The sequence below is a fragment of the Hippoglossus stenolepis genome, chromosome 8, assembly GCF_022539355.2.
Source record: "Hippoglossus stenolepis isolate QCI-W04-F060 chromosome 8, HSTE1.2, whole genome shotgun sequence".
In the NCBI taxonomy this organism is placed as follows: domain Eukaryota; kingdom Metazoa; phylum Chordata; class Actinopteri; order Pleuronectiformes; family Pleuronectidae; genus Hippoglossus; species Hippoglossus stenolepis.
The window spans coordinates 20,656,676-20,681,706 of NC_061490.1; the positions used below are offsets into that span (position 1 = coordinate 20,656,676).

At 42.3% G+C, this 25,031-nt stretch overlaps 2 protein-coding genes across 3 annotated transcripts in view; one reads left to right on the forward strand and one right to left on the reverse strand.

Annotated features, from left to right (window-relative positions):
- LOC118113339 (B-cell receptor CD22) overlaps positions 1-25,031 on the reverse strand; it is a 1,629,935-nt gene that overhangs the window by 337,283 nt on the left and 1,267,621 nt on the right. The gene's annotated exons all lie outside the window — the stretch shown is intronic.
- On the forward strand, positions 6,124-23,879 carry rspo1 (R-spondin 1). 2 transcript variants are annotated; one of them, XM_035163078.2, is made up of 6 exons: positions 6,124-6,522; positions 10,875-11,594; positions 13,957-14,151; positions 16,349-16,492; positions 17,102-17,317; positions 22,247-23,879. In XM_035163078.2, exons 2-6 carry the CDS (start codon positions 11,498-11,500, stop codon positions 22,495-22,497), a joined length of 903 nt encoding a protein of 300 aa, XP_035018969.2. In that variant the 5' UTR covers positions 6,124-6,522; positions 10,875-11,497; the 3' UTR covers positions 22,498-23,879. The 2 variants fall into 2 exon arrangements, with proteins under 2 accessions (XP_035018969.2, XP_035018970.2); XM_035163079.2 differs by having other exon boundaries at positions 10,878-11,594.

Consider the following 25,031-nt stretch of genomic DNA (forward strand, 5'->3'; position numbering starts at 1 on the left):
TACGCACAGCCACACCCCCTTTCAACCTTGGTGACATCACTAAGCTCCAAATAGACTCCGATTTAAATCACATTACTTTAAAATGTTTATTTGAAGTCTCTCCTGATTGAATTAGGATCGCATGTCCTCTGCAGTCTGCATGATTTGAATACTTGCTTGAATCAGCTTTTGTCTTCTGGCATCATGTCTACTTCATTGATTGGGTCTTTTCTGTGAATCCTTGTTGTAGACGTGTGCAGTAAAATTTAAACAAAATGCAACTACACTGGCTATTGCCAACAAAGGCTGGATATTGTGGAAACCTTCTCGGACTCAAAGCCTGAACATTATATGAACAAGGACTCTTCAAGCAGCACACCTTCGACGTCTGACTTTCACATCTGGAGCCTTCAAACATCTGTTACAGTCAACATATTTGCCTCTTGCATCCAAAGGCCTCTTTCACTCTCTGGCTCAGTGTGGTTATGTCTCAAATCTTCACGTGATGAGACTCTTTCACCTGGTCTGAACTGATGTTGGCCGATACCATGAAAACAAAAAACTGGTCTTTATCATAATTCGAATCATGCGCACCGAGATCAAATTGCAGATGAGAATTCGGGAATCCTTTGTAGTGAGTAAATCAAATTTGTTTACTCTTTTCTTCTTCTCCCAGTTGAAATCTTAGACAATTTGAACCAGGTGAGCAGCATGTTCTGAGGATGAAAAAAAGTGTTTAGTTATCTTCCAAGACGATGTTCCAATGGGAAATTAAAATAAATGAATACAATTCTATGCTAAAACTAGAATAGCACTCAGAAGAGAGTTTCCTGCTCCAAGGTCCAACAGTCTCCTTAAATTCAACCAAGCTGCACCAAATTACACACACTTCTACACATCAGTCTCCTTAATATACCTCATATTTTTCATCTGGATCCATGAATTATTCCTTTAGATATTGGTGAAATTTTACATCTTGCAATGTCAAGGAAAGTGCCAAAAGAATTCCGGGGATCAGCTCCAACAATTCCATGAGTGCGGACTTGGCCCATGTCCCATCCTTCCATGGAGTTTTGCGTAATCCTAAGTACAAACAAACAATGGTACTCAGTGGAGCACATAACTGAAAATGTGAAAATGACACAAAATATATCCTGGATCCGTCCCCTGATCCAGATCTGCACTAAAATGTAAATTTCATGATAATCCATCCCGTAGTTTTTTTGTAATGCTGCAGACAAACAAACAAACTCTAATGAAAACATATCTGATTGCACATAAGAAGTTGTTACTTCCAGGACTTATTTTTCTGAATAAAAACATCATGCATATTCCATTTCAATAACACAAAATCACAACAATAGTTGTGACACAGAGGAGATCCTGTAAAGAGCGGGGAGGGGGGGTGACGGGCATTGCGCAGTCTTTCAAAACAACCACAGGCCTCGCGTGTCTGAAAATAAGGTGATATTCCGGTTGTTCATTTGAGGACCAATATGGCAAACACATGTTGGCAGCGGCCGACTCTCTGGCATGTTGTTTCAAATGTGATCAATCTTTATTTTCGAGTGGTGGGAAGAGTTTCAAAGAAAAGGCTTCCAATAACATTTTCAGCTACACATACATCTTTTACTCAGTCGACAGGACGGCTTTTATTTAAATGCTCTCAATCATAATGTTGATGTTGAGTAAAATGGTGTGATAAACTGCTGTGCACACCATGTTTATCGCTGCTCTCATGGATATGAATGTGTTTGCTCGTCCAAAATATGGGAGAGTTCCTTCTTTAGTAAACATTTTGATTGGGGTTCAATCGCAACAGTTACAGTAAAAGATCAACGTTCAAAATGAGCTTCATTTTTGTAACTAAACACTAGAATACAAATTTTGCACAATTATTTACACATTTTAAAATCACGACTGAAACACAGGATTTCTTTCTTCCTTTTCTTTCTTTCTTAATTTCTTTCTGAATGGAGAGGAATGTAATTTCTCTTTACCCCAAGACATATTTGATTTCTTTTTCTGAAATGATTTTATTCATACATAATCATATTCTTCTGTAGCCTGTCATTATATCAGTACTTCTCACAGTACAATAAAGTGCTCACGTTAGCCTGGAGACAGATAAAAGCTTGTTTTTCTATTGTCCCGCTGTATACTTGTGCCTTGAACGTCATTATTGTCCTCTTGAGTTCTATCACAGTTTTTTGATTAGTTCTCAGGCTCTTTACAACCCCCCCTTCAGTGATAAAATCATTATTTGGGTTCATCAAATTAGTCGCTTTTGATGTTAAGATCTTTCAACTTAATGGATTTCATGCTGTTTTTTATGTATTTCAAAGAATACCAACACTAATAAATGTCAAAATCAGTCCCATGCAAAACTGTGACAAACATCTGTTTAGTCATCGTGAAATTCAGAACTAAATCAATCAAATTTATATCAGTCAACATCATATCGGGGGTTACATAAAATAAAAGTCTGAGTCTAATTTGGTAGTCGTGCAGTGGCTTTACTTTCCACCAAGCTCCAACCTCCAAAATGAGAACTAGAATGGAAAATAGAGAAGAAAGCGCTAAACCTCCACCGAGGCCCAACAGCCACCAAGTGAAATCCAGTTTGAATGTGTTACAATTTTATCTGGATCAGCACAAAATGACACACGTTCACAGATATCTGACTATGCCTGATCAGGATCCATGAATTATTCCCTGGGAATTTGGTTAAAATGTAAAAACTCACAATGTTAAAGAAAGTGAAAGAAAAAAATCCTGGATCCCGAGTCACATCCTTCCACCAGGTTTTGCCTGCAGAGACTTAACCTCTTTGGCGGAGATGATTAGCTTCTGTGAGATTTAAGTAACGTTTATTTAGTGTAGAACCAGATGCTTCACAACAGGACAGTTGTTACAAATCAAGCAATCAAAGAGAATCAACAGAGATGTTCCAGTTCAAGTGCACGATCACCTGACACCAAATAAACTGAATGTTGTGTGAATTTGCCTTCACCCTCACAGCAAGAAGTGGTTTCTTGGTTCAAATACCAGCTTCTTCTCCCCATGTCTGTGCCACTACTCCACGTCATGCCCACTGTCCAAAACCGGTCAGGATACCTGGAGACTTTAAATTGTGCGTGGGTGTGAATGGGTGTTTTGTTTCTGTACGTTGGCCCTGTGATACCCGGTGACACCTCCCTGTCAGCTGGGATTGGCTCCGGCCCCTCGTGACCCTCAAAAGGAAAGACCGATACTGGATGGATGGATAGATATTATGCTCACTCCACAATCCTAATACACACATGATTTTAAAGATTTGTATTGTCTTCTCAGTTAAATGTATCCCCAAATTATCTAATGTAATAAATAATGTCCATAAAAGACTTTGACATGAAGCTGCAGTGTCAGTGAAAATTGAGCTTTAATATAAAAAGATGAAAATAAGAATGACAAATGAAAGAGGTGTTTCAGTGTTTCAGTATTTTGAGAATATCCTCTTGAGATTGTCAGTGTTTCAGGAGCAGAATTAACATGTTTTATGTATAAAAGAAATATGGCACCATTATCTTTTCCTGTTCTACTTAAGTCAGACAGGATGAACAAGGATCGTCTCTGATCCCATTTAAGATTTCCTTTCCCATACGCAGGCTGGGAGTTGAAAACCAGACCTGTCATGCTCCGGACTGTATTTTGTGAGGTTTCATAAAATCAGTATTATTTTCAGTTTGGGACGTGGGCTATGAAGAAAGCTGCAGATCTCTTAGTCTGACATTCTCGCTGTTCTTCACAGTCACAATGTTGGAGTCATAAACCTATCATTAGTCATCAGTAATCCCCAGGTCTCTCTTTAAACTGGCTGCACTGCAGTCTATCCTGGAGGCATTACGCTGCCCATAACTACCCTTGGCTTTTGGGCTATGTCAGAAATTATGACCTCAATAAAGTCGACTTTGCAACATTTGCATGCATAAGCATCGGATAGAAAAAGACTGTCTGGCTCTGGTTTAGGGCTCCCCTGGGCCGTGCGTTGGCAGGCGCTGGATGTCCTCATGACTTGACAGTGTGTCAAAGTGACTCGAAAAATGCTTAAAGAATAAGTCCAGCTGGCCACTTCTGAAAAGCCACTTGTCATTTACCCTCTTAATGTAAAATAGCCGCATAACACGTAATGTATCCCCGAGATTCCTACAGCGGAGCTTTTGCATTCATGACTCTCTAAAGTTCCTGCTCCGATCCCAGATGAATGTAGGTCAGAATGTACCAGTTAGCTGGTAGAATAACGTCTCCAGGTATAACCCCCGGAAAATAACCAGCAAATACAACGTAGATGAAACTCAAACTGACCCAAATCGCCTGCATGCTCCACTAAGTCAGTTTACATTTTAAGATACAGTATCATCTCTGTTTTTCCTTTCGTGGCAGACGTCAAACCGCATCACAGCCCGTCGTAAAGAAGAGGTGATGATGTGTTGTTTTCGGGCTTCTGGCTCTGTTTATTTCTTGGCGATGGCGCAGAAAAACAAACAGGGCCGCACTGTAACTTAATTCTCATGATAAATCCTTCAGCAGGATAAGTGTAGCTGAATGGGGCTGGTGTTTATCCAGTAGTGGCTCTCATCGTGAGACTGTTGATAAATGTCACAGTCTCAAAACAAGGAATGCTGGTTCTGTATGATCTCCAAGAATTGTTGTTTATGGCCCCCTGTTGGATAACAAGGAAATGGAGACCGCTCTGATATTTAATTCTAATTGTATTTGCAGATCTATATTAATTACTTATTAACACGAAAATCCCATCGGAGGGACTGGGATTATTATTCATAATAAAGGATTTCAGTGTCACAGGATTAAATCAACAGTAATACAATTATATTGATCTCACGATATTAAAATAATCCTCTTTACATATGTGAATCTAAGTTACTGTGACAGAAATCTACAGTTACATAAAAGCTTAAGTGAAAATACAACATATTCAATTATTCTGTCAATTCACTTAATGGTGATAGGTTCTGAAATCACTGTGAAAAGGCCACAGTGGGTTCAAAAACTGTCTGTGCCTGAAATGCCAGAAATTAAATCACCCAAAAAACCACGAAGCTAAAGAGCTAATAACTCAGTGACCCAGGGTGTGTGAGTTTACACCATGACGGCCAAACGTGAAGCCAAAGCATCGCGATCGCCACCTGGTGGCTGCCTGCAGTATCGGTCTTAAATCCTGCCACCTCCTAGTTAGTGGATGGGACATGAGCCAAAATAAAAAGTCTAAATACAGGTCAAATACATTGATGCTCGCTCAACTGTTCGTGTTTTCTGATAGGTTCGATTTAAATTAGATATATGAAGCTGTAAAACATGGGGTGAAACATGATGATTGACAGCTGAGACTGAGTCACGATAGGTCGAGCGCGTGCGTCAGCGGGGACCTCGCAACCGCAGCCCCAACCCCCCCACCCACCTGCTGTGCAGACTCTGGCTCGAAATGCTCAAGATGGCGGCGTTCGTATCCGGGATATACCTGAACAGTGGGAGGAAGTGGAGACGTGTTGTCCATCTGCTTTATAGAAGGAATTTATACATGATCATATTTAATTTTCCTATTAAAATAGTCTAGTTTCTGTGAGTGATTTAGTTTTAAACTATGTAGGTTTTACCTTATTGCATACAAGGTGTTTTAAATAAAATAAATTCAGGTTGAGATTCTTTACTTGTTTTCATTAAAGGAGAAAAACTTTCTCTAGTGACACATGTACAGTGTCCTTGGGTCTCTGAAGAGGCGCATTAAAAATTCAAGTTATTATTATTATTGACCTGCTGAAATCTAAATAGGATGAAACTCATTTCAAGTCACTGAAAGAGGCTGATGATTATTTAAAGGCTGCTGTGTTTGTTTTAAGATGATCTATGACTTCACTGGATGTTCTGCTTGTGTTATATTTAGTCTGAAGCCCAATAGACAAAGAACAACTCACTAAACTTGACATTAAGTGTGTATGTGCACCTCTGTGGTTTATTAGTGATACTCAACTCGAAGTCCAGCGCAGGTTTTTCATCTCTCAGTGAGAATCGGAGGGGTGGGGCCTCTTGTGCCCGCTGGCAGTTTCTGGGCTTTGGATGCAAATATCACGGCTCTGACTCCACTTGCGTTAGTTGGATGCAGCTCGACGCACAAAGTGGATTTTAAAAAGCGCAACTCGCCGCAAACACGTGAAAAAACGTCACTCTGACTCATTTCATCGGGACATAACCAATATATTTTTATGTTCAAAATCTTTTTATTTGGAATTATTTAATCACTTGCAGATTTCTTCTTGTGCATCATCTCCACAGTGTGACAGGGAGCTGCCTCGACACTGGGACATGAGAGAGAAATGAAATCACACGTCTTGTTAAATGATGACACACAGAAGTTGCATGGGGGGGATCCTGTAGGAGGAGTTTTTTTTTTCTGACCAAACGACTATCGGATTTTTCCCTTATAAAAAAGGAAATTGAATCGCGACCGTTCAATGAGCAACTTCCCACTGAGGTCTCGATGCACAGGTGGGTTCGTTTTTTATTTATTCATTCATTGATTTGACATTGTTTGATTTTAGATAAACTCATTCACTGGTTTGGTTATTTGGTCCGGAGCAATTCTCGTGAATCAATATTTAAACTTTGCTGTAAGGATCTAAGGAGTCGAAGTTTGTTTATTCTGCATTAATAATCAAAAATCTTTTTTCTAATACAGTGGTATATTATTATTATTATTATTACTTATGTATGTCTGGGATGAAAAACATTTTATTTTGCAATTAATTCAAACTTTCAAAAAACTGAAACTTTAAACTTTTTCCATTCACATTTTCCCAGAATTTTCATTATTTAACCAAATCATTACACTGACAAAAAATAATTCTCACACGAAATTTTGCCATTAGAGTTTTTCTTTCACATTACATTTTACAGCATCTATCCATAAACACATGCACGCACACTATAGCTCCTCTTCATCCTCTGGAGATGCAGCTTCAAGGTGAAGTGCACGCAGGGAAAGTGACAGCAGATGGAGACAGGTGGAGATCTGCACTTGATTTTTTCTTTATGCATTGCAAACATTTGTAATCCAGCATTGTGAGCTCCACAGACTCCGAGGCAGAGCTGATGTGTGTCTAACAGAGCTGGAGCGGGATCAGCCCTCTGACTGCCGGAGCTGTGCAGGCTTCACTGCTACATGACACAGATTCTGGTGGTGGTTGGAGCGATGCTGATCTCTGCTCAGTGGGTTTCAGCTGCTGCAGATTCACTCCCTCTTTAAGCAGAGGAAGTGATTACTAAAATGAGTGAGGCCTCTGTGGCGGCTGGTGCTGCCTCTCCCCACTCTGAAGTGCACGGACCACTAGCAGATTTAGACTAATACGTGGTGAGAGCTGGGGTGCAGACATACGGATGATGACGACTCTATTTCTCTGACAATAGCTTCACTCAAGAGCCTATTTAACAATTTTCTGTTTTCTTTTCTTCTTCCTCTCTTTATTTTTCATTGTGGTCCAGATTGGCCATAGCACCAACAAAGCTTATGGTTTGGCCGTACAAACATGGGTTGTACATAACAAAATAAGCCGAGCATGAATGTCTTCTATAACTGAGTGAGATCACCCATAGATTTTTAATTCCCATTGCTGTGTTCCCGCCACACATTGAGCAGCCACATTTTTCAGGAGCACAATGTGCTCATTTAAAAGCCCAGATTTAAGTTACAAAGTTATCCTGGTGTCCAATTCCCTTAAGAATACTATTTTTTATAATGTGTGGAAAAAGATGTTATGACTTATGAACTCATCATGCCTCTCTCTGTGACTCAGACTTGTTGCACATTACAAACGCGGCTGTTATTCTTCCTTTCATAACCTGCTCAGTGAGCTTGCGTGTGACTGTGGCATTTTGGCACAAGTTACGCACGGAGATGATCTTCGTTCGGCTCTTAAAAGAATCCCTCAGGTTTAGTCACGGGGAGAAAGTTCATCGGCAGGTTGCATGACTGTGACTCGGAGCTCAGAGTTCTGGCACCTTCTCCAGTTCGATAGATTCCCAGTGTGGGAGCTCCCTTTCACCGCCTGAATAATTGATAGATCAAACTTAGGACTTACAAAGGAGGCAATTTAATCTCCTGACTATTTCATGAGCGCGGTTTGGTTTCATCGGGCTCGGGCTGAATGTGGCCGGCGGTGAGGAAAGGCCCCCCGGTTCAACGCTGGACTTTTTAAAACATACAGGTGCCCCAGTTGCATGATGGGATGAGTGTTCATTATGTGACATGTTTACAAAAGGTTCTAGCAAAGCAGACGAGTGAGGAGATCAATTTCCTCAGTTGACTCTTATCTCCATGTGTGACGACAGATATGGATGGGCCGAGGTGGGCTTTTGGCAGGTTGCACAGTCATGGGAGTGCTGGGTTATGAAAGAGTCTCTGGCACCGATCCTGAGAGCTGGAAAGTGTTGTGTTCTGACTGATCCAGGAACTCAGCGCGTCCCGTTAGTCATCGGGCTCTCTCAAGTTACATACAGGTGCTGCCGACGACTGGCCGCGCCACTCGTTTGGCTCGTTCCTGTAAATATGACTTTAGCCGAGAGGTGTCACTGACATTGTGAGTCATTAAAGCGCTAAGAAGTAAATAAGGTCGGGAAGAGTCTGACGTCGGTTTCCCAGCGAGGAGAGGTCAGAGGAACTCCCCTTTGTTAAACACAAATTAAGAGTGGAGAACAATGTTATTGAATTGCTATTATACAAATATTATGTTTTTTTCTCCATGTGAGTCTTGACAAATCCCACATGGTTGGTGTGCATGTATGTGGGTTTGTGTCATTTCCCTGACTCATCCCACAACAACAGGCTGTGACAGATGCCCTCGTTTATCACTGGTTCTGCTAAACTTAATTTAGCTAATTTTCTAAGAACAAGACATTGGTGTCAATTTCCATCCTCAACAACAATGTAACCCATGACAGTGTGCGTAGTTATTGTCAGGAGTACAAATCTATCCAGATTTTTATTACCCATTTGTTTAACTTTGATATAACAGAAGAAACCATGGTGTTTCTGGCACCGGGCTTAGTGTAACTCTGATATTATTTTGTTCCAATTGATTTATTTATGAACAAAGAATACAATGTTGCCTGCTGGAATGTTTAGACGCACCACATTGCATTGTCCCTAGTGTGATTCAGAGCCACAACAACTCAACAACCAAATATGGTCCTATTTTTCTTTATTGAGCTGTGAGGGAGGACCTCCCATTGCTCTGATCCTAACATGTTCTGTGGATCCTCTTCACACCAGAGCTGTAAATACAGGCGGCGTATGACACTATCTGAAAGAGATCTCAGCACCAAATACGACAAGAGCCTTTAGGCCGACAGCACCGCTACGTTCAAAGGATAAACACGCTCAATTTATCCAAGTACAAATAGAGCTACAAATGTCACCGCCCAAAAATATCTGTGTTTTTTTCTCCAGATTCCTTGATCCATGACTGATGATTTGAATAAGCCAGTCATGAGTTTATAGCTCATCGAATTATCGAGATCTTTGATGTCGAAGAGGCGAATTATGTGTCACTCTTAAGTGACTGCTGCTTCGGCCAAACAATGTGACCTGGTTGCACTTTAATGGAGAATGTTAAAACACCAACAATTTTTAAAGCACGTTGAGGTTATTCTCTAAAAATCATATTAAAAGGTTCAGTGTGTAAGATTTAGGTGAAAGGGATCTACTGGCAGAAATTGAATATAAAATAATCCTAGTGATGTTAACACTAGTGTGTTTCGTCTAATTGTATGAATTGTTGTTTTCTTTAACCTAGAATGGGCCCCTCTATATTTAAATACTATATATTTACATCAGGAGCAGGTCCTCTCTATGTAGGCCGCCATGTTTTTTGCAGTAGCCCAGACTGGACAAACTAAATGTTGTTTTTATGACAACTGAAGGCTGCAGTTTCTGCCAAACTAAAACGGGGCCAGCAGCATTTCCAAACGTTTCCATTTTATCAGCTCTAAAGCTCCAGAGTAGTGTGGACGCCAGATGTATCCGCAGCAGAGTTGATGCATTCTATAATGAAAACATAATAACTTGTATGTGGACTGTGTCGTTGTCCAAAAGTGACAAAATTAACTCTAGCTGCTTGCCATTGGTTTCCTGTCCATGCTAAGCTAAGCTTACAGGCCGCTCACTGTAACTTAATGGTTATCGTACAGACACTAGCACTACTACCGAGTGTTTGAGCCCTGAAGTCGGAAAGTTTTCAAATGCTGTTATTTTTTCTGATTCCTCTTTAAAATGCTGTTTTGAAATCACAATCTATGAGTCTGGATGGAGCCCAAGGCTGAATTACTAACTGGGCAAAGTGGGCGGCTGCCCAGGGGCCACAGGCCCCGAAAACCCCCTCTCTATTAGATTTTTGTCTGCAAACAGTGATTTGATTAATCTGTTCATTTGTTAGAGACATTTGCAGTAATATAATAGTGTTTAAGCAGAATAACATGACTGATAACTACGACCGATCCATTTCATGGTCCCAGACTTGTGACAAAATCTAGAAACAAATTAGTTTTTAGGTTTTATCATTCAAACCCAGAAAAGGTTGCATAATGTTGCAGGAGAATTGTAATATTTAAGAAGCATTGATCATCTAATACTTTCTGCTAGATTTAGTGTTTGGTGCCATGTAGACTGTGGATCAGTTTGGACCCAGTGACAGAGGTATTGATCTTCTTGTCTAAAGTCTCAGCAAGATAGTAAACAGGCATATTACCAAAAAGATTTATAACTATTTCTTTAATGTTGGTTTATCTGTGCGTGTAAAAAGAATTTTCCTAAACCTGTTTCCCATCTTTCTGTCTTTTCTTCTCAGCAGGTCCTGGTGCAAGCAGATGTGTTGTCACTCATAATCAAGATCCCGTATCCATCTTTCTTCCATCTGCAAGTTTTCACTTTATTGCATCCTTACATCATCTCTGAGTGAGACGTGCTCTCGTGAACTCAAGCTCTTTACTGACAGCGAGCACTCCGCAAACAGCAGGTTTCCTGCTTCCCTGCCAGTCCACCCCGAGGTTCATGGGTTGAACCAGCAGGATTTCCACACTCTCCTCTCCTCCGTTCTCTCCTCCTCTTCATGCTCTTGACAGCCCCTGAAGTGCCCCCCCTCCGTCCTGCAGCCCCGCTCTGTCGGCTCCCATCGTCAGCACTACCACCAGTGTGATGGTTTGTTGTGCCTCGGGCTTGTTTGGAGCATCACCCTCCACGACACAGACTTGCAGACGCAGCAGCCACTAGAGTGAAAGATACAGAGAGCCAGAGGCGTGGAGGGGGGGATAGGGAGAGACAGACAGAGCGAGCAGAACCACAGTAGAGAGGAGGGATCATCTGTCCCAGCAGCAGAGGGATCCACCTGTCCCACAGACGAAGGGGGCCCCCCCACCTGATCCATCTGGTTGCAGGGGGGGACCCTGCGTGGCCGGGAAGGCAACAGAGACTATGCAGCTGGGACTGGTGGCGCTGGCAATGGTGTTCCTCAGCTCCATGGGTCACAGCGACGCTCTCAAGCTCTCCAAGGCGAGAAGGCAGAGACGGGGTGAGTCCTCTCTTTCTCAGTTTGTTTTCCTCTCTCTTTTTTTCCTCTCCCTCTTCTTCAGCACTCCTGCCTTTCGTTACTGCGGTCTGAGTCACAGTGGTGGGTTTCTTGTAAACATTTAACAACCAAAGCAAAGATAACATTTTGTTTATTTTCTCATCATTCTTTTTTGTTTTTCCTGGGCGGGCTGGTCTTCAGTGTTTCTGCTGAATGGCTCATCTTTCTTCCTCTTTTTGAGATTATGCTTCTCTCAGTTTATGTAAAACTTTTATGGGTATTAGGATTGTTTATAGAAGGGGTTTCGAGGTATTTGCCCTCAAAGCCATCGTTCTTTGTGTGTCTGGCTCTGTGGGCACATAATGGAAGGAGTACCTGACAGTTCTAAGCTCTCAATTGGACCGTGCCGCTGATGTTGTTGTAAGCATTTTTCTGACCTCACGCAACCAAAGATGGTGCTGAGGCCGACACACAGCACCTCCAGGCCTCGGAGCCTCGGAGCCTCTGTGCTGGTCTTACTGTCAGATTTGAAATAATTCCTCCTTTCCCATACCCACACGAGGAGCTTTCAGCCAATGCCAAGCTCACCCCAATTTCTGTGAACCAGGATTCATATAATACCGTGGCTGGCCACAAAAACACATGTGGCGTGATTAAAATCACACACACTTGGAAGGAAGAACTGTTGTTTGTGTAATTTTACAGCTCACTGTACATACTCCTATATGTGCGTAATGACCATAAATGCTGTCGGATTTTGTCATGTGCCACGCTAATGAGGACAGAAGGATTTGGGTCACTCACCATATACATGATTACCCTCTGCAGCGTCAGTAATTGGAGGCCCTCCCCCTCCGAGTACAGAAGAGATTTGCAGTGTACATGTGTCTTTTATAGCTTTTACGTCTTAAATGACGTCAGACTGAGCGTCTTATCCGACCAGCCCCCCCTTTGGCAAGCAGATAGTTGACAAGAGTGGGACTTGTTTTCTGTTTTTCTTCTCCGAATGGATTAAGTGTTATGCAGAGATCAAACTGAATCCATCAGAGCGACGAGTAGCACATATTGCTCCTCACGCTCCAGACAGCACAAACAATCTTTTTCTTTTTTTTTTTTGTCCAACACGTGTCGCAAACAGTTTATGACACCACATTCTCAGACTCGTACGCTCCCCTCTGCTGTGGTTGAGTCTCACTGCCCAGGTCCCATTATTACTTTTATTATTATCTGTAATCTGTTCACGAGAGAAGCCTTTTAACATCTTTTACCATCCGACTTATCTGTGGGAGGCAGCGCGGCAGATGGACGGCTGTGTGAGGCTGTGTATCTTTACTGCTGATATAGTAAATCAACTGAGCTTTAAATGAACTCCAAAGGACGTGGTTTTGTCTCTGAATGACACCTTGAAAAAACACTTTTCCTAGAAATTAATTATATGAGAAGGTATTTTCTTGCCGTGAAGGTATTGGATTAATCTCCGAAACCTTGGATTGCAAAGAGATGAGGTATGAATACATCTCCAGGGCAGTTTTAGATCCAGGCCAGGGGATACTTTCTGGTTTGTTCTACTCAAATACAATATTCATCTCCCGGGCATGTCTGTAACTATTCATTCCTAAAATCAATCCTGGCCGACCCCAGTCCTGCGTGATGCGAGTTGCCTGATTTCGACTGGTTCTTGGTTGTTGACTGTCAGCGACGATTGCCCGGGTTTCTCCAAATGAAAATCTGTGAGGGATCTCCAGCAGGCAGTTTGAAATAAACAGTGAGCTGCGGTTCAAAGAAAGATGTTTGGCCCGGCCCCCGGTTAGATTAAGCTGCAAGCATTAAGACCGGCTTGTTGGAGTGATAAAGTGTTGGCAGTTTTATGACTGGATCTGTGGATACGCCAGAATATATAACAGTTCCCTAATGTTGGACAGAATTTGACAAAGGCCTTTTATTATTTTCTCATTAAAAAAATCCTACCCGGCAAGAAACAGTTTTTAGTAAACCATGTTGTTCGGTTGTTTACCTCAAGCTGCCCGTTTATGGGTGGTTTTTCTGTCTTTATTCAAGAGCATGGTTTTCAGCTTTAGAGCAAGACTTTCACATTCAGATTTTGTTCTCTCACTCAAAACCCTGCGCTTACACTCAAATATACCCTGCTTGCGATTTCCTGTTCTTCAGCTCTTCACACATTTTTCCTACTGTGCTTGGATATTTTTTGCAACAAGTCAAATTCACCAAAAAAATGCCAGGTTTAGTTGGAGGATAGGGAAACTGTTCAAGCAACCAAATATCGGAGTGCAAGCACACAGTTTGAGCACAAGCAGAGCAAAACCACCTGTTTCCCATACCTGTTCCTTTCTTTCTGTTTCCACAGTTAGCACTGAGGGGCCGCCATCTTGCCCCAAAGGCTGTGACCGATGCTCGGAGTACAATGGCTGCATCAAGTGTAAGCCCAAGCTCTTCATCTTCCTGGAGCGCAACGACATTCGTCAGATAGGAGTGTGCCTCGCCTCCTGCCCCGTGGGATACTTCGGGATGAGGAACCCAGAAGGCAACAACAGATGCACCCGTGAGTTTTTTGTTGTTGTTGTAGACTCTCGACCCTGGGACACCCCCAAGTGTCAGTGTTACATGAACATGATGTGAATTGTAAATACACATCTGGAATCTTTAATCTCAGTTGATGGAAACAGCGCAGTCTCCCTTTATGTCCAGTAGGGTTATTTTGAGATGTTCTGTTAGTTTCTCGTCTTGTGTATCTTTCTGTTTTATGTTTAATGGACCTACCATATTAATGCAGAAAGGGATCTTTATGTAATCAATTCATTATTCTCTATTCTGAATAAATTGTTATTACCTTATTACTGAACGCTCACTAACAGGACGCATCTGGCCACTAATAAGCCATAAGTGACCACTTGATGAAATCCTTCTGTTGTTACCACTTATCCTTCTGTAAAGATGCTAAATTCAGAAAATGTGCTGCACAGAAGGAATGTCAGTACATTTTTCTGTAAGTGAACAATCTTCTTTATGGTTATAGGCAGGTTTGGCTGACTCGTGGCACTCACCAAGCTTACATACTTTGGTCCTGCACTTTAAGCCGAGGAGTGCCAGCACCTCAGCCTGTTACGTGTGGGCAGAAATAGGACTGCAATAAAATCCCAACAAAAACATTTCTAATGTGATGTTGATTTGTCAGTTTTCTGGGAGGATGCCTGTATCTTTTTGGCCCCTCCTGTGCACGGTTCAGCCCAGGCCACAATCCAATTGTGATTCTTTCGCTTTACACTTATTTTTTCAGTGATGCTTCCAGTGTGTCATATACAGAGTCTCTGAAAGTTGAGGGGATGAATTACATCTAATAAGTCTTTGCACAGTTAAATGTTTATAAAATTATATTTCCTTCAATTAAATTAATGCTGACTGCTTCCGCCATCATTATTACATCATGTTGATGACATTCAGTTACGCTCATTACTTTAAGACAGTGATATCGGTCAACAACACACATCTTCTTTTGTTTGACTTCTGATTCCTTTGCCTCCCAATATCTGTCAGATGTGATAAATTAAGTTTTAACACAACTCAAACATACTCTACACACATTTACACAACCTCAAATCATATAAAACCCAAGAGCTGTTATTTGTTGTCTATTAGTCACATTATGATGACAATTCTGTATATCGTTTGTTTGAGACCTGTGTTTATTTTTTAAGGTTGCATCTTTTTCAAAATTACCAGATAATTTGCAACACATTAAATCACTTGTTTTTTAGTGCAGTATTTTTTTTTCCATGCCCTGATTTGTTTTTCGCAGAAAGGGCTGAACTTCTCTGAGGCCCTCAGCGGCTAACCTGGGTTATTATCCAATCATCCGACTTTATACATATCATCCCTCAGTGTCTTGTTAGTAACATTTGTCTCACATTATAGGGCTGCAAACGTCAGCACTGTCAAATTTAGCTGTCAAGGGCTTAAAAATAGTAATTGGGAGCAGAAGGGAAGGACTTAAAGATCCCAAAGAGGGATTTGGGTGTTGGATCATTTCTGACCTTGGATTCAGACCAGCTGCAGTAGAGTAGAAATTCTCGACTTTAACACACGTGACACAATGAGTTTGGTTCGGAATTAACCCCCCATATAAAAATATAGACGCATTCAAATTTAACGATCTTCCTCCCTGTTTTGTTCCGATCACGGTTCATTCAGATGGAATGGATGACGCGAATGAGGAAATGCCTTTCATGACGAGACCAAAGCTTTTGGGAGTCTTTTAAGAAGTCTGCTTTTCATCCTCCTGTGTTTGTAATTATCCAAAATTTAAAGAAGCTCTTTGTTTGACTGGAGCATCAGAGGTTTGTAATGAGTCTGAGGTGTGGATCAACCCACTCTGGAGAAGCCCAGTGGAGCGAAACTCTCCTGGCTGCACTGTTCAAACCCACGTTCCAAAAAAACAAGGCCTGTGGTGCGTGTGTTTTTAAGGGAACGGCGTTGCTCCCCACGAAATAGACCCTGTGTTGTTTAATCACCAATTAATCCCTCAGAGGGAATAAAATTCAAGTTCCTTTCTCTGGAGAATGATTTCCTCTTTTTGAGCCAGAATACAATGAATACTCCATCAAAATGGTGATTTATGTGTATGTACCCACGACTTCTGTAGAAGAAACAAGCCAATGACATAAACTGGACAACATCAGATTTCCCCAGAATAGAAATGACTTGTGAGTGATTTCATTGGATCCTCTGTTTTTGTCTTTCAGAATGTAAAATAGACAACTGTGAAGCGTGTTTCAATCGAAATTTTTGCACAAAATGTAAGGAGGGCTTGTATTCGCACAGTGGCCGATGCTACGTCAGCTGCCCTCCAGATCAGCTCACCGCCAACGAGACCATGGAGTGTGTCGGTGAGTAACCTCGAAGCTCCCAGCTTCAAAACACAAACACAGCATCTATGAAATCTACCTGTCGTTATATTTAAAAAGCACTTATCTCTTCATCTGAGAGGCTGGGGTGCGTTCGGTTCTTTGGCCTGGAAAAAAAAGGGAGGAGAACCCTCTGAGAAAAATAACAGAATGTCTTGGTCTTTCCTCCGTGTGGTTTTGTTTCTGTTGAAAATAAGTCAGAAACGACATCATTAACAGTGAAAGCCGGAGCTCCCCAGCCGTCTTGGCTCAGACCTGCAGCTCTGGGCCGACTTTTTGGCTTCGCTTGCTTTAACCTGACCCTGCTTGTCCACAGAGAGTTTAAATCATGACCTTAAAAAACTGGCTATTGTCTGGAAGCACACTTAAGTCATATGTTTTTGATCATTTTCAGGTTCATGGCAACCCCTTCAATCTGCCCATCTCAAGTCAAAAACATAAGATTGCTTTCAGATTTGCAAATTACCTAAACTCATTATCCTGTGCTAAAACTACTGAGCTGTAAAGGAGCAGGCGGGAAGGCTGCAGAACAAATGTGAGATGCTGGAGCTGTAAACCATTCACCCTCTGCATCCCTTGTTCTTCCCCCAGGTCAGCGTGCTTCAGCGTGCAAACTGGGCGAGTGGAGCCAGTGGGGTTCCTGCATGAAGAAGAACAAAACATGTGGATTTAAGAAAGGCTCGCAGTCTCGGGTCCGCTCGCCGCTTCTGCAGGTCGCCGGCTCGGACACCTTGCCGCCCTCAGAAGCCTGCGCTCCGCAGACAGAAAAAAAGAAGTGCGTTGTGAGCAAGACGCCCTGTGCAAGAGGTAAAAACAAATATAAACACGGCACAAAAAAAAACAGGGCACAATGAGGAGTAAATGATGGCCACTACAAATTCAAAACTCCAGTTATAATCAGATTACAGATAAAGACGCAGTAAAATCCAGTTACTTCATGAAATGTCTCCTCCAGTTAATGTGATGACTGATGGAACCGTTACTCAACATCTGAAAGCCTGAATTCCCGCCAGTGTGTTTGTGACCCACGGCGTGTTGATTGGGTTTGGTTTGGCTGAGCTCGCAGAAGGATACAGAACCTCTTGACTTCTCAGCATGTAAACAATAAACCCGAATCTTCGAGCCAAGCAGATGAAGGGCATTACACACTGAAGAGCTGGAGCCGGATCAGAGCCGGGGAGAGCTATTTGTTCTAAGGACCGCTGAAGCGTGAGGTTTACACGGCCATGACATGTTTGCTTGGGCTCTTATCACCCACACAGCAGCTTGCTCTCCAGCAGGTTAACAGTCATTCTCACCAGTCGATGGCCATTATCGGCTTTCATAGCAGATTATCAGCTGCTGATTAGGCTAATAAATGAAAGATCTGGCCAGGTGGTCAAACGTTTATATTATAAAATGCTTTTTTGGGGGGCAAAGAAATTATGAATCGACTGCCAGCGATGCTTAGATGACAAATCTTAAAAAATAAGAACTGCTCTGGTTCATTATTTCAAATTATAGGAATTGTTTTCATGAGCTGAGAGGGATTCACTCTTGGGAGTCATTTTTTTTCCAAAATGCCACCAGACGCTAATCTGTTTTGCATAATGCACCAATTTTGACCAAAGTTGGAAACACTTATTTACAGAGACGTAGGGAAATGCCAAGCGGCGGGATTTAAAGCCTTTATTGGTTGGGGACACGCTTAGGGGATTTTGGGAACAGCAGCGACATTGTGTAACAATATTTGCTCAGTCTTGGCATCAGTGCAGAAGTTGCAACATGTCACAGATGATATGCTTGGATATTTGTGTGTAAACACGGAGGAGGCTTGCATATTCCGACACCATCCTCTCGTCTTGGAGAATTCCTCCGGGGGCTCTGAGTCTCAGAAACAGAACATGATCTGACGTTGTACCATATAGATCAGTGATGTCTGCAGGGAAGGAAGCTGGCCTGCTTTGTAATTGCTCAGCGAGAAGCGGACTCCTCATTAGACGGGTTGTGACAGAACAATTCAATAAATGAGAAGAAAATTTGACACCTGTATCCTGGAAGAATTAAGTTAAATATTATATACTGCCCTTTAAAAACCTCTCTGGGAACCGCCAAATATCTCGGAGCGAAGCTTTCACTGGACGAGTGATGAGTCATAGATTTGCTGACGTCAAGGAGGATTTCAGTCCTGATTTTCCTTCTGCTAAATACAGGGCCGGCCAAAGGCATAGGCCAGTCAACTGCCTAGGGGGCCCCCTTCTGGTGGGCGCTGATTGCCCTTAAAAATAATAATAAGATAAATAGAATACAATAATTAATACAAAATATTTATGTCTATTTACACCAGCTCCACAGTCCGATATTCTGTGTACGTTTTAGCCACAAGCTCCGTGTTACTGTCTGCAGCCAGGTGATGCATTTAAGGAACTTCAGTAACTCAGAAAACTATCGAAAATTCTAACATTTTCTAAGGCAGAGTCGTGGATTGATTAAAGCACGTTGGTCGTGCACTCATCACAAAAGCCTGACTGCTCCTCACATCTGTTTTCTCCCACAATTATTCAAATGTCTCCACCAGTTCACTGCTTTCACTGAATGTAGTGTTTATGTCATTTTTGATTAATTATAGACGTAACAACCAAAGCACTATCTTCAAGCATAGCCATTGGATTTCATATAATTATGACTATGGGTAGAGTGAGAGTAATTATTTGTACCAATAAAGTAATAAAAGACTGATTTGGTCATTTAGGATCGACACCATTTCTTTTTTGCCATCGGTCTGACAGAAGTTGTGTGTCTGTGTGTGCATTACAATAAAAAAATGACAGGAGCATATTGGCGGCACCGAGGTGGTGTGGTTCCCCAAATTCAAATTCTGCTTAGGGCCCAAAACAGGCTTGGGCCGGCTCTGGCTAAATACATACTTTAGAAAATGGAATGCATATTTCTGCCAAAGTGCCCCTTCCTCGCTGAGGTAATTCATGGGTGATGGTACCATGACCCGGTAATGTGGGTAAACACTGAGAGCAACTGTGGACTCGTGTGGGAGTTGGCCGGTGAGCTATATAAAACACGGGACAGACCCTGTACAACATTAGTGATTTAGTGGTCTGCAGATCTCACGCTTTGTGTTGATTTGGCTGCAGATTCTTTTCCCCTTTTCCCTGAAGCTCCGAAACAGGGTCTCACGCGAAACCCGGATTTTGGGGATGTGTTATTGCATCTGTCAGGGACAATTGTTTAGCTTGGATGGAGCGGAGGTGCAATCAGAGCTGTCATAAACTGATGGAGTCCCCCTCCCTTGGCTCGGTTAGTAATTTGTTAGAGTAATTAAGTCCTTACACAGTAAGCACGGCAGCTCAGATGCTGCAGAGTGTGTGCGAGGACCCTTCACTTCACTCAGCCTCCACTTATCTTCCCCTCAATGATTTAAATTGAAATTATTGCCACTCAATATTAAGTGCTTGTTTGAATAGAGGCCATTAAAAAAGTTTAGAAATGTGTTTATTGTTTCAGGACGACACAAATGAGGAACACGCTGGACGTAAAACCGGGACTATTTGAGCCAAAAACACCAAATTAGTTAGCGTGAGGGACGTTTTTATGATTTTTTGTGCTAATGGTTTTCCAAAAGGACGAGTTATTGTTGTTTGTGCACTACTGTGTGCAAGTGAGCCTTTTGTTTCTAAGTTGCGAGGGAAGCAACTGTGACTCTGCATGGACCTGCGGTGAGCGAATGTTTCTGTGTCAGGTCTGTACACATTCAACTGCATCAAATCACCAGATAATGATTTTCAGTGGCTGTGCGGAAAGATTTTGAGAAAACAACGCAACTTGGGGCTTTTTGGGGCTTTTTTTTCCTCATTTGCATTTAAGCCAGGGAAACCATAACTGTTTGTACGACGAGTATGAAAATGCTTTTTCAGGGAAATAAACGCAGACCTTAAGTTATTGCTCCACGGCAGTAGACAAACACGGTGGCGCCATAAGCCGCGCTGTTGTCGACTGCGCAGTGAACACTGTCCAGCCCTTGGCACGTGTTCACTCGGTTTCTAGGATGTGCAGAGTTTCTCGGCACACAAGTTCATAACAAACATCCCCCAGCGTAACTGTACTCCCACAAATATACAAAACATAATACTTCTGAGTGCTGCCTAAACAATAGCCATCTGAGACTAGACACATGTCCGCTTCCACTTTGTGACAGCTCTTTATGTCCTTATGGGCCATTAGTGGGCCCTTGACAATGTTTGACTCATTATGCCAGAAGTGATTTCAAGGTGATTTATGTGACAGAAATTAATGTAATTTGACGGAGGTAAGTGCTCTCAGCGTCTATACATGAGCTCCTCTGCAGCTCTTACCCTCTCCTGGATGGGTCGTGTGCAGACGTTAACCACGCCATGATGGATGCTTGTATTTAAAAGGGATACTACACTCTTAGCACGAGTGACAGGTGTGAATTCTGCTGTGGGACAAAGGAGAAGCGTAGAGAAGGACGTGTTAACCAGCCAATCAAATCATGTTGATGCGGAGGCAGAGTTGGCTCACCTGGTTTTATCTGGATGTGGATTCTTTTTCGTGTGCACGTCTCTTTAGCATTGTATTGATAGTTGGAATGGTGCTTTAGCTTGAAAGCTGGCTATGTTGTGTCCCAAGCATGAGGCCATGATGTCGTTATGACAACGTGCTGGTGCCAAGCGTTCCGCCATCAAGCGTTAACGCAACGTGAACTTGTGAGAGCAGATCCAGTCGACAGCTACGTGCTCATCTCTGTAAGATGCAGTGCTTTAAGCTAAATGCTAAATGTCAGGTATAAGATAATGTCCACCATTTTAATCTGGTGTGTCAGCATATCAACCTTTTTCTTTTTAAACGAGCACTAACCAGAAAATCCAGCTGATGCGTTCTTTATTCATCTCTCAATTTCAATTGTGACCTGATTGTTGCAACTGAGGAAAAGTTACGGGATCATAAATGTTATAGCAGAGTAGGATGCACAACTTTCATGGCAGTTGATCTGACAATGGATGAGATATTCCAGAGTGATACAGCGACTGACCGATTTACATGGCCAAAACAAATTGCCTCCAAATGTTTAGATGTGTTATATTATCCAATGAAGGCCAACTGACTGATTGTTAAACATAGCAATTCACCAAACTCTGTGGGAAAATTAATTTGGGAGATTATCTCCATGTGATACATTTTTAGAGGTGTTCAGTTAAAAGTCAAGGACGACTTAAATATGATCCATAAAAACAAAAATCCAAGATATCTCTGCAAATAAAAGGGCTAGAGAGACAATCAGAAGCTCATTGATCAGAAAATAATTTTTCGTCGTATGATAAGTGACTTTATTATGGTACAAAGAAGTCAGGATGTAGGATTATTGGACACGAATAGAAGCTTATAAAAAAGAATCCATCATCATATGGTACGAATGACATCATGACAGAAAATGATGTCATATAGTGTAGTTGTGCTTTAACTTTTGCAACCAGTAACCTCAGGCACGATCCACAGCTTATTTAGATTAACCAATCATTTATAATCATATGTTATTAATATGGTAGTACTGTGAAATGGCGTTAACACAATATAGCCTGATTGGGGTTTATACAGCACATGCATCACCCCTCTGATGCTTTTCATGTTTTATGCTGCTTTGCCAAGTGGAGGCTCTTCATCATACAACATCCGATGATGACAGACGACAGAGTAAAACCTATGAATCATGTTTTCTAATTTCAGAGGGGAAGAATAAAGGAGACCAACAAGACGATACGACTCGCAGAGAGAGGGAGAATACTCGTGGGCGAGGACGAGAAGGAAAAGATGGCAGAGGAGGAGGAGGAGGAGGAGGAGGAGGAGGAGGAGGTGGAGGAGGAGGAGGTGGAGGAGGAGGCGGTGGCGGTGGCGGCGGCGGCGGCGGCGGGAAGAGGAGAAAAGGCCAGAGCAGGACAACCACTGCTGCGAGCATCACAACCAGCTTTGTATCCTAATCGTCAGTGCGTGCTCGCTGGGGCGGAGAGAAAAGCAGAGACAGTGCCTCGCCCAGCTGTGACCGCCATCGACGAAGGGCAAAGTGAAGGAACGGATTAACGCTGCTACGTGTTGCAGGAGATGCAAAGAGAACAAGAGGGCTGCTGCAGCGCAAGAGGCTTTGCAGAGCTCTTTGAATAGATGAACTTGTCTGGAAGAGACTTGGTGACTTTCTGAGAGGGATCTCTGTTGAGGGGAGCAAAGCCCCGGTGAAGAGACTGTGGTTCGGCATCATGAACAGAACAATGTCACTGCAGCGTTAGAAGCTGGAAACCTGACATTGAATGAAGGGGCCTCCTCAGCTCCCTCAATTTCTCACAGTCCAATTTTAATCGCAACGTGTTCTTGATTTGTTTTCGTGTTGGTAAGAGGTGGCGGATGGATTTTCATAACAGCCGCTGTTCAAGATGTTAAGACAGTGAATAGTTTTAAGTAAAAAAAAAAAAAGGAAAGGCACTGGAAATTATTTGTGGTTGGTGAGGACAGGAGGGTCGAGGGAGTCTACTACAAAACAAGCCTAAGAGAGGACGTAGAGGAGGATCGTTCAAAAGTTGATGTATCGGAAAATAACTTCGCACAAAAAATGGGGAATTAAAAAAAACTAAAATATTTGCATGGTACAAGGTTGCATGAGTGTGCCATTGTGCAGGCAAGTAAGTGTGTGTGTGTGTGTGTGTGTGTGTGTGTGTGTGTGTGTGTGTGTGTGTGTGTGTGTGTGTGTGTGTGTGTGTGTGTGTGTGTGTGTGTGTGTGTGTGTGTGTGTGTGTCTACCTAAAGTCTGGTCGTTTGAGTACTTTGAATGCATTTCTGCACGGAATCAAGTTTCTTGTCGTTCATGTGTGTTTACGTCTGTGTGTGAACCTTGTTCTCACAGATCGAAGCAATAGGGTGTGCATAGCGAGAGGGAGACAATGTAAATGCACGGCGATATATCGAATATGCAGTAACGTACAAGCCACCGATTGTTTTATAAGCCATCAAATCATCCGCTGCTCAGTAATCATGTATGTTTGCAACAGGGTCTGAAGATTTTGCACAACTATAAGGTTTCCTACTGCTCAAGTTTCAGAACAATCAAAGCATTTTTTACACATTTATAATCCAAAAGCTTCATAAAATGCAGTTACAGAGATTTCTTTTCTTTTTATGTCTAGAATGTTTTTCCATGGGTCTGTTTGCTTTCCACTCGATAGTTTCAGGAGAAGTTACTTGCTACAGTTATTCATTCATACTACGGATCGTGATACTGAATATGTTCGGACGCAAGAGGTATTAGTATCATCATGTATAGCTTATTCTGTGAAAGCCTAAATAAAGTTCAGATGAAGCAGATGAAACATTATTCATACACTGATTTTGTTCAAGGAGGTTAAGTTGTCATCAGTGTTCGTTCCTCTTTGCTTGAGCAGGATCATAATTTACTTGAAATAGATGTGAAGGACGGTCAATCATGGTCAATTAAAACTAACTAATTGTTTTCCACAGCAGGCATGCCTTTAAGGATTTAATCAAAACCTCTAAATATTCTGCCGGGAGTGTGAGGCCGTCTACTTCGGTAGTGACGGTTTGGTACGGCCCTCTCCAAGGCTAGGAGGCCATCTTGGGAGGTGGACGAGCTTAGATGGTGTCATGGTCCCGATCACTGGCCAAATGCTGGCGCCTGGGCAGGGGTCGTAAAAGCAGAGACAGAAATAAAAACTAATGGTGTGTCATAGCCAGAAGGGAGGGGGGTATACCATGTCCTGGCCCCACAACAAAACAGCTGTTTCTCATTACCGAAGGGGAGGGCAGGGGGAATGGTAGAGTATGCACCGTAAATTACACATTCATCGCTCTTCCTGACCATAAATTCTTACCCTGGCTCCATTGGACGGAGCTCTCCCTCACCTCCCACTCCCTCTTTTTTTCACGTCTTCTTCCCCACGCCTGTGTTTTCCTAGAGAAACCAATGGTAAATCCTCGGGTATATGGGTGCCCGAGATGCCAAGATGCTCAACACTGGATGATTTCATGACTTTAGTTTGGCCTCAGGGCCGGGGCCCCAGGGAGAGCATCACATCAAGAGGGAACACCCATGTCCATGCCTGACTTAAACACACAATCCCTGGTCCAAGTGTAAACAAAAAGGGTACCACCACTAAACCGAAGCTCTGAGAGTGAACCTGACGTCACTGTCAGAATGACTCACTTCTCATCTGAGCCTCCCAGTCTTCATGCGGGAATAAAGCTGAATCAGGTGTCTTCATGGGAGCTGAAGGTCCAACGCTTATTGGAAAATAAATAATTTGAGGTGAGATAATCAAGTGTCAAGGTTGATTTTATTATCTACCAAGAGAAGGACTACAGGAAATGCTGCATAGAAAAGAAAGTAGTCACAAAAACACAAAAAACAACCAGCAGCCATCATCCCATTTGTCACTATTAGTACTTCTAGGTTTGAGAATGCACTTCTGTTCCGTTGTGTACTGGTTGGTACTTTTAATGAGTAAAATGT

Bases quoted from the DNA above. Each gene is read 5' to 3' on its own strand.
- rspo1 (XM_035163078.2), top strand. From the start codon at position 11,498: ATGCAGCTGGGACTGGTGGCGCTGGCAATGGTGTTCCTCAGCTCCATG. The intron at 11,595-13,956 runs GTGAGTCCTCTC...CTGTTTCCACAG, and splicing joins GGCGAGAAGGCAGAGACGGG to TTAGCACTGAGGGGCCGCCA. The intron at 17,318-22,246 runs GTAAAAACAAAT...TTCTAATTTCAG, and splicing joins CAAGACGCCCTGTGCAAGAG to AGGGGAAGAATAAAGGAGAC.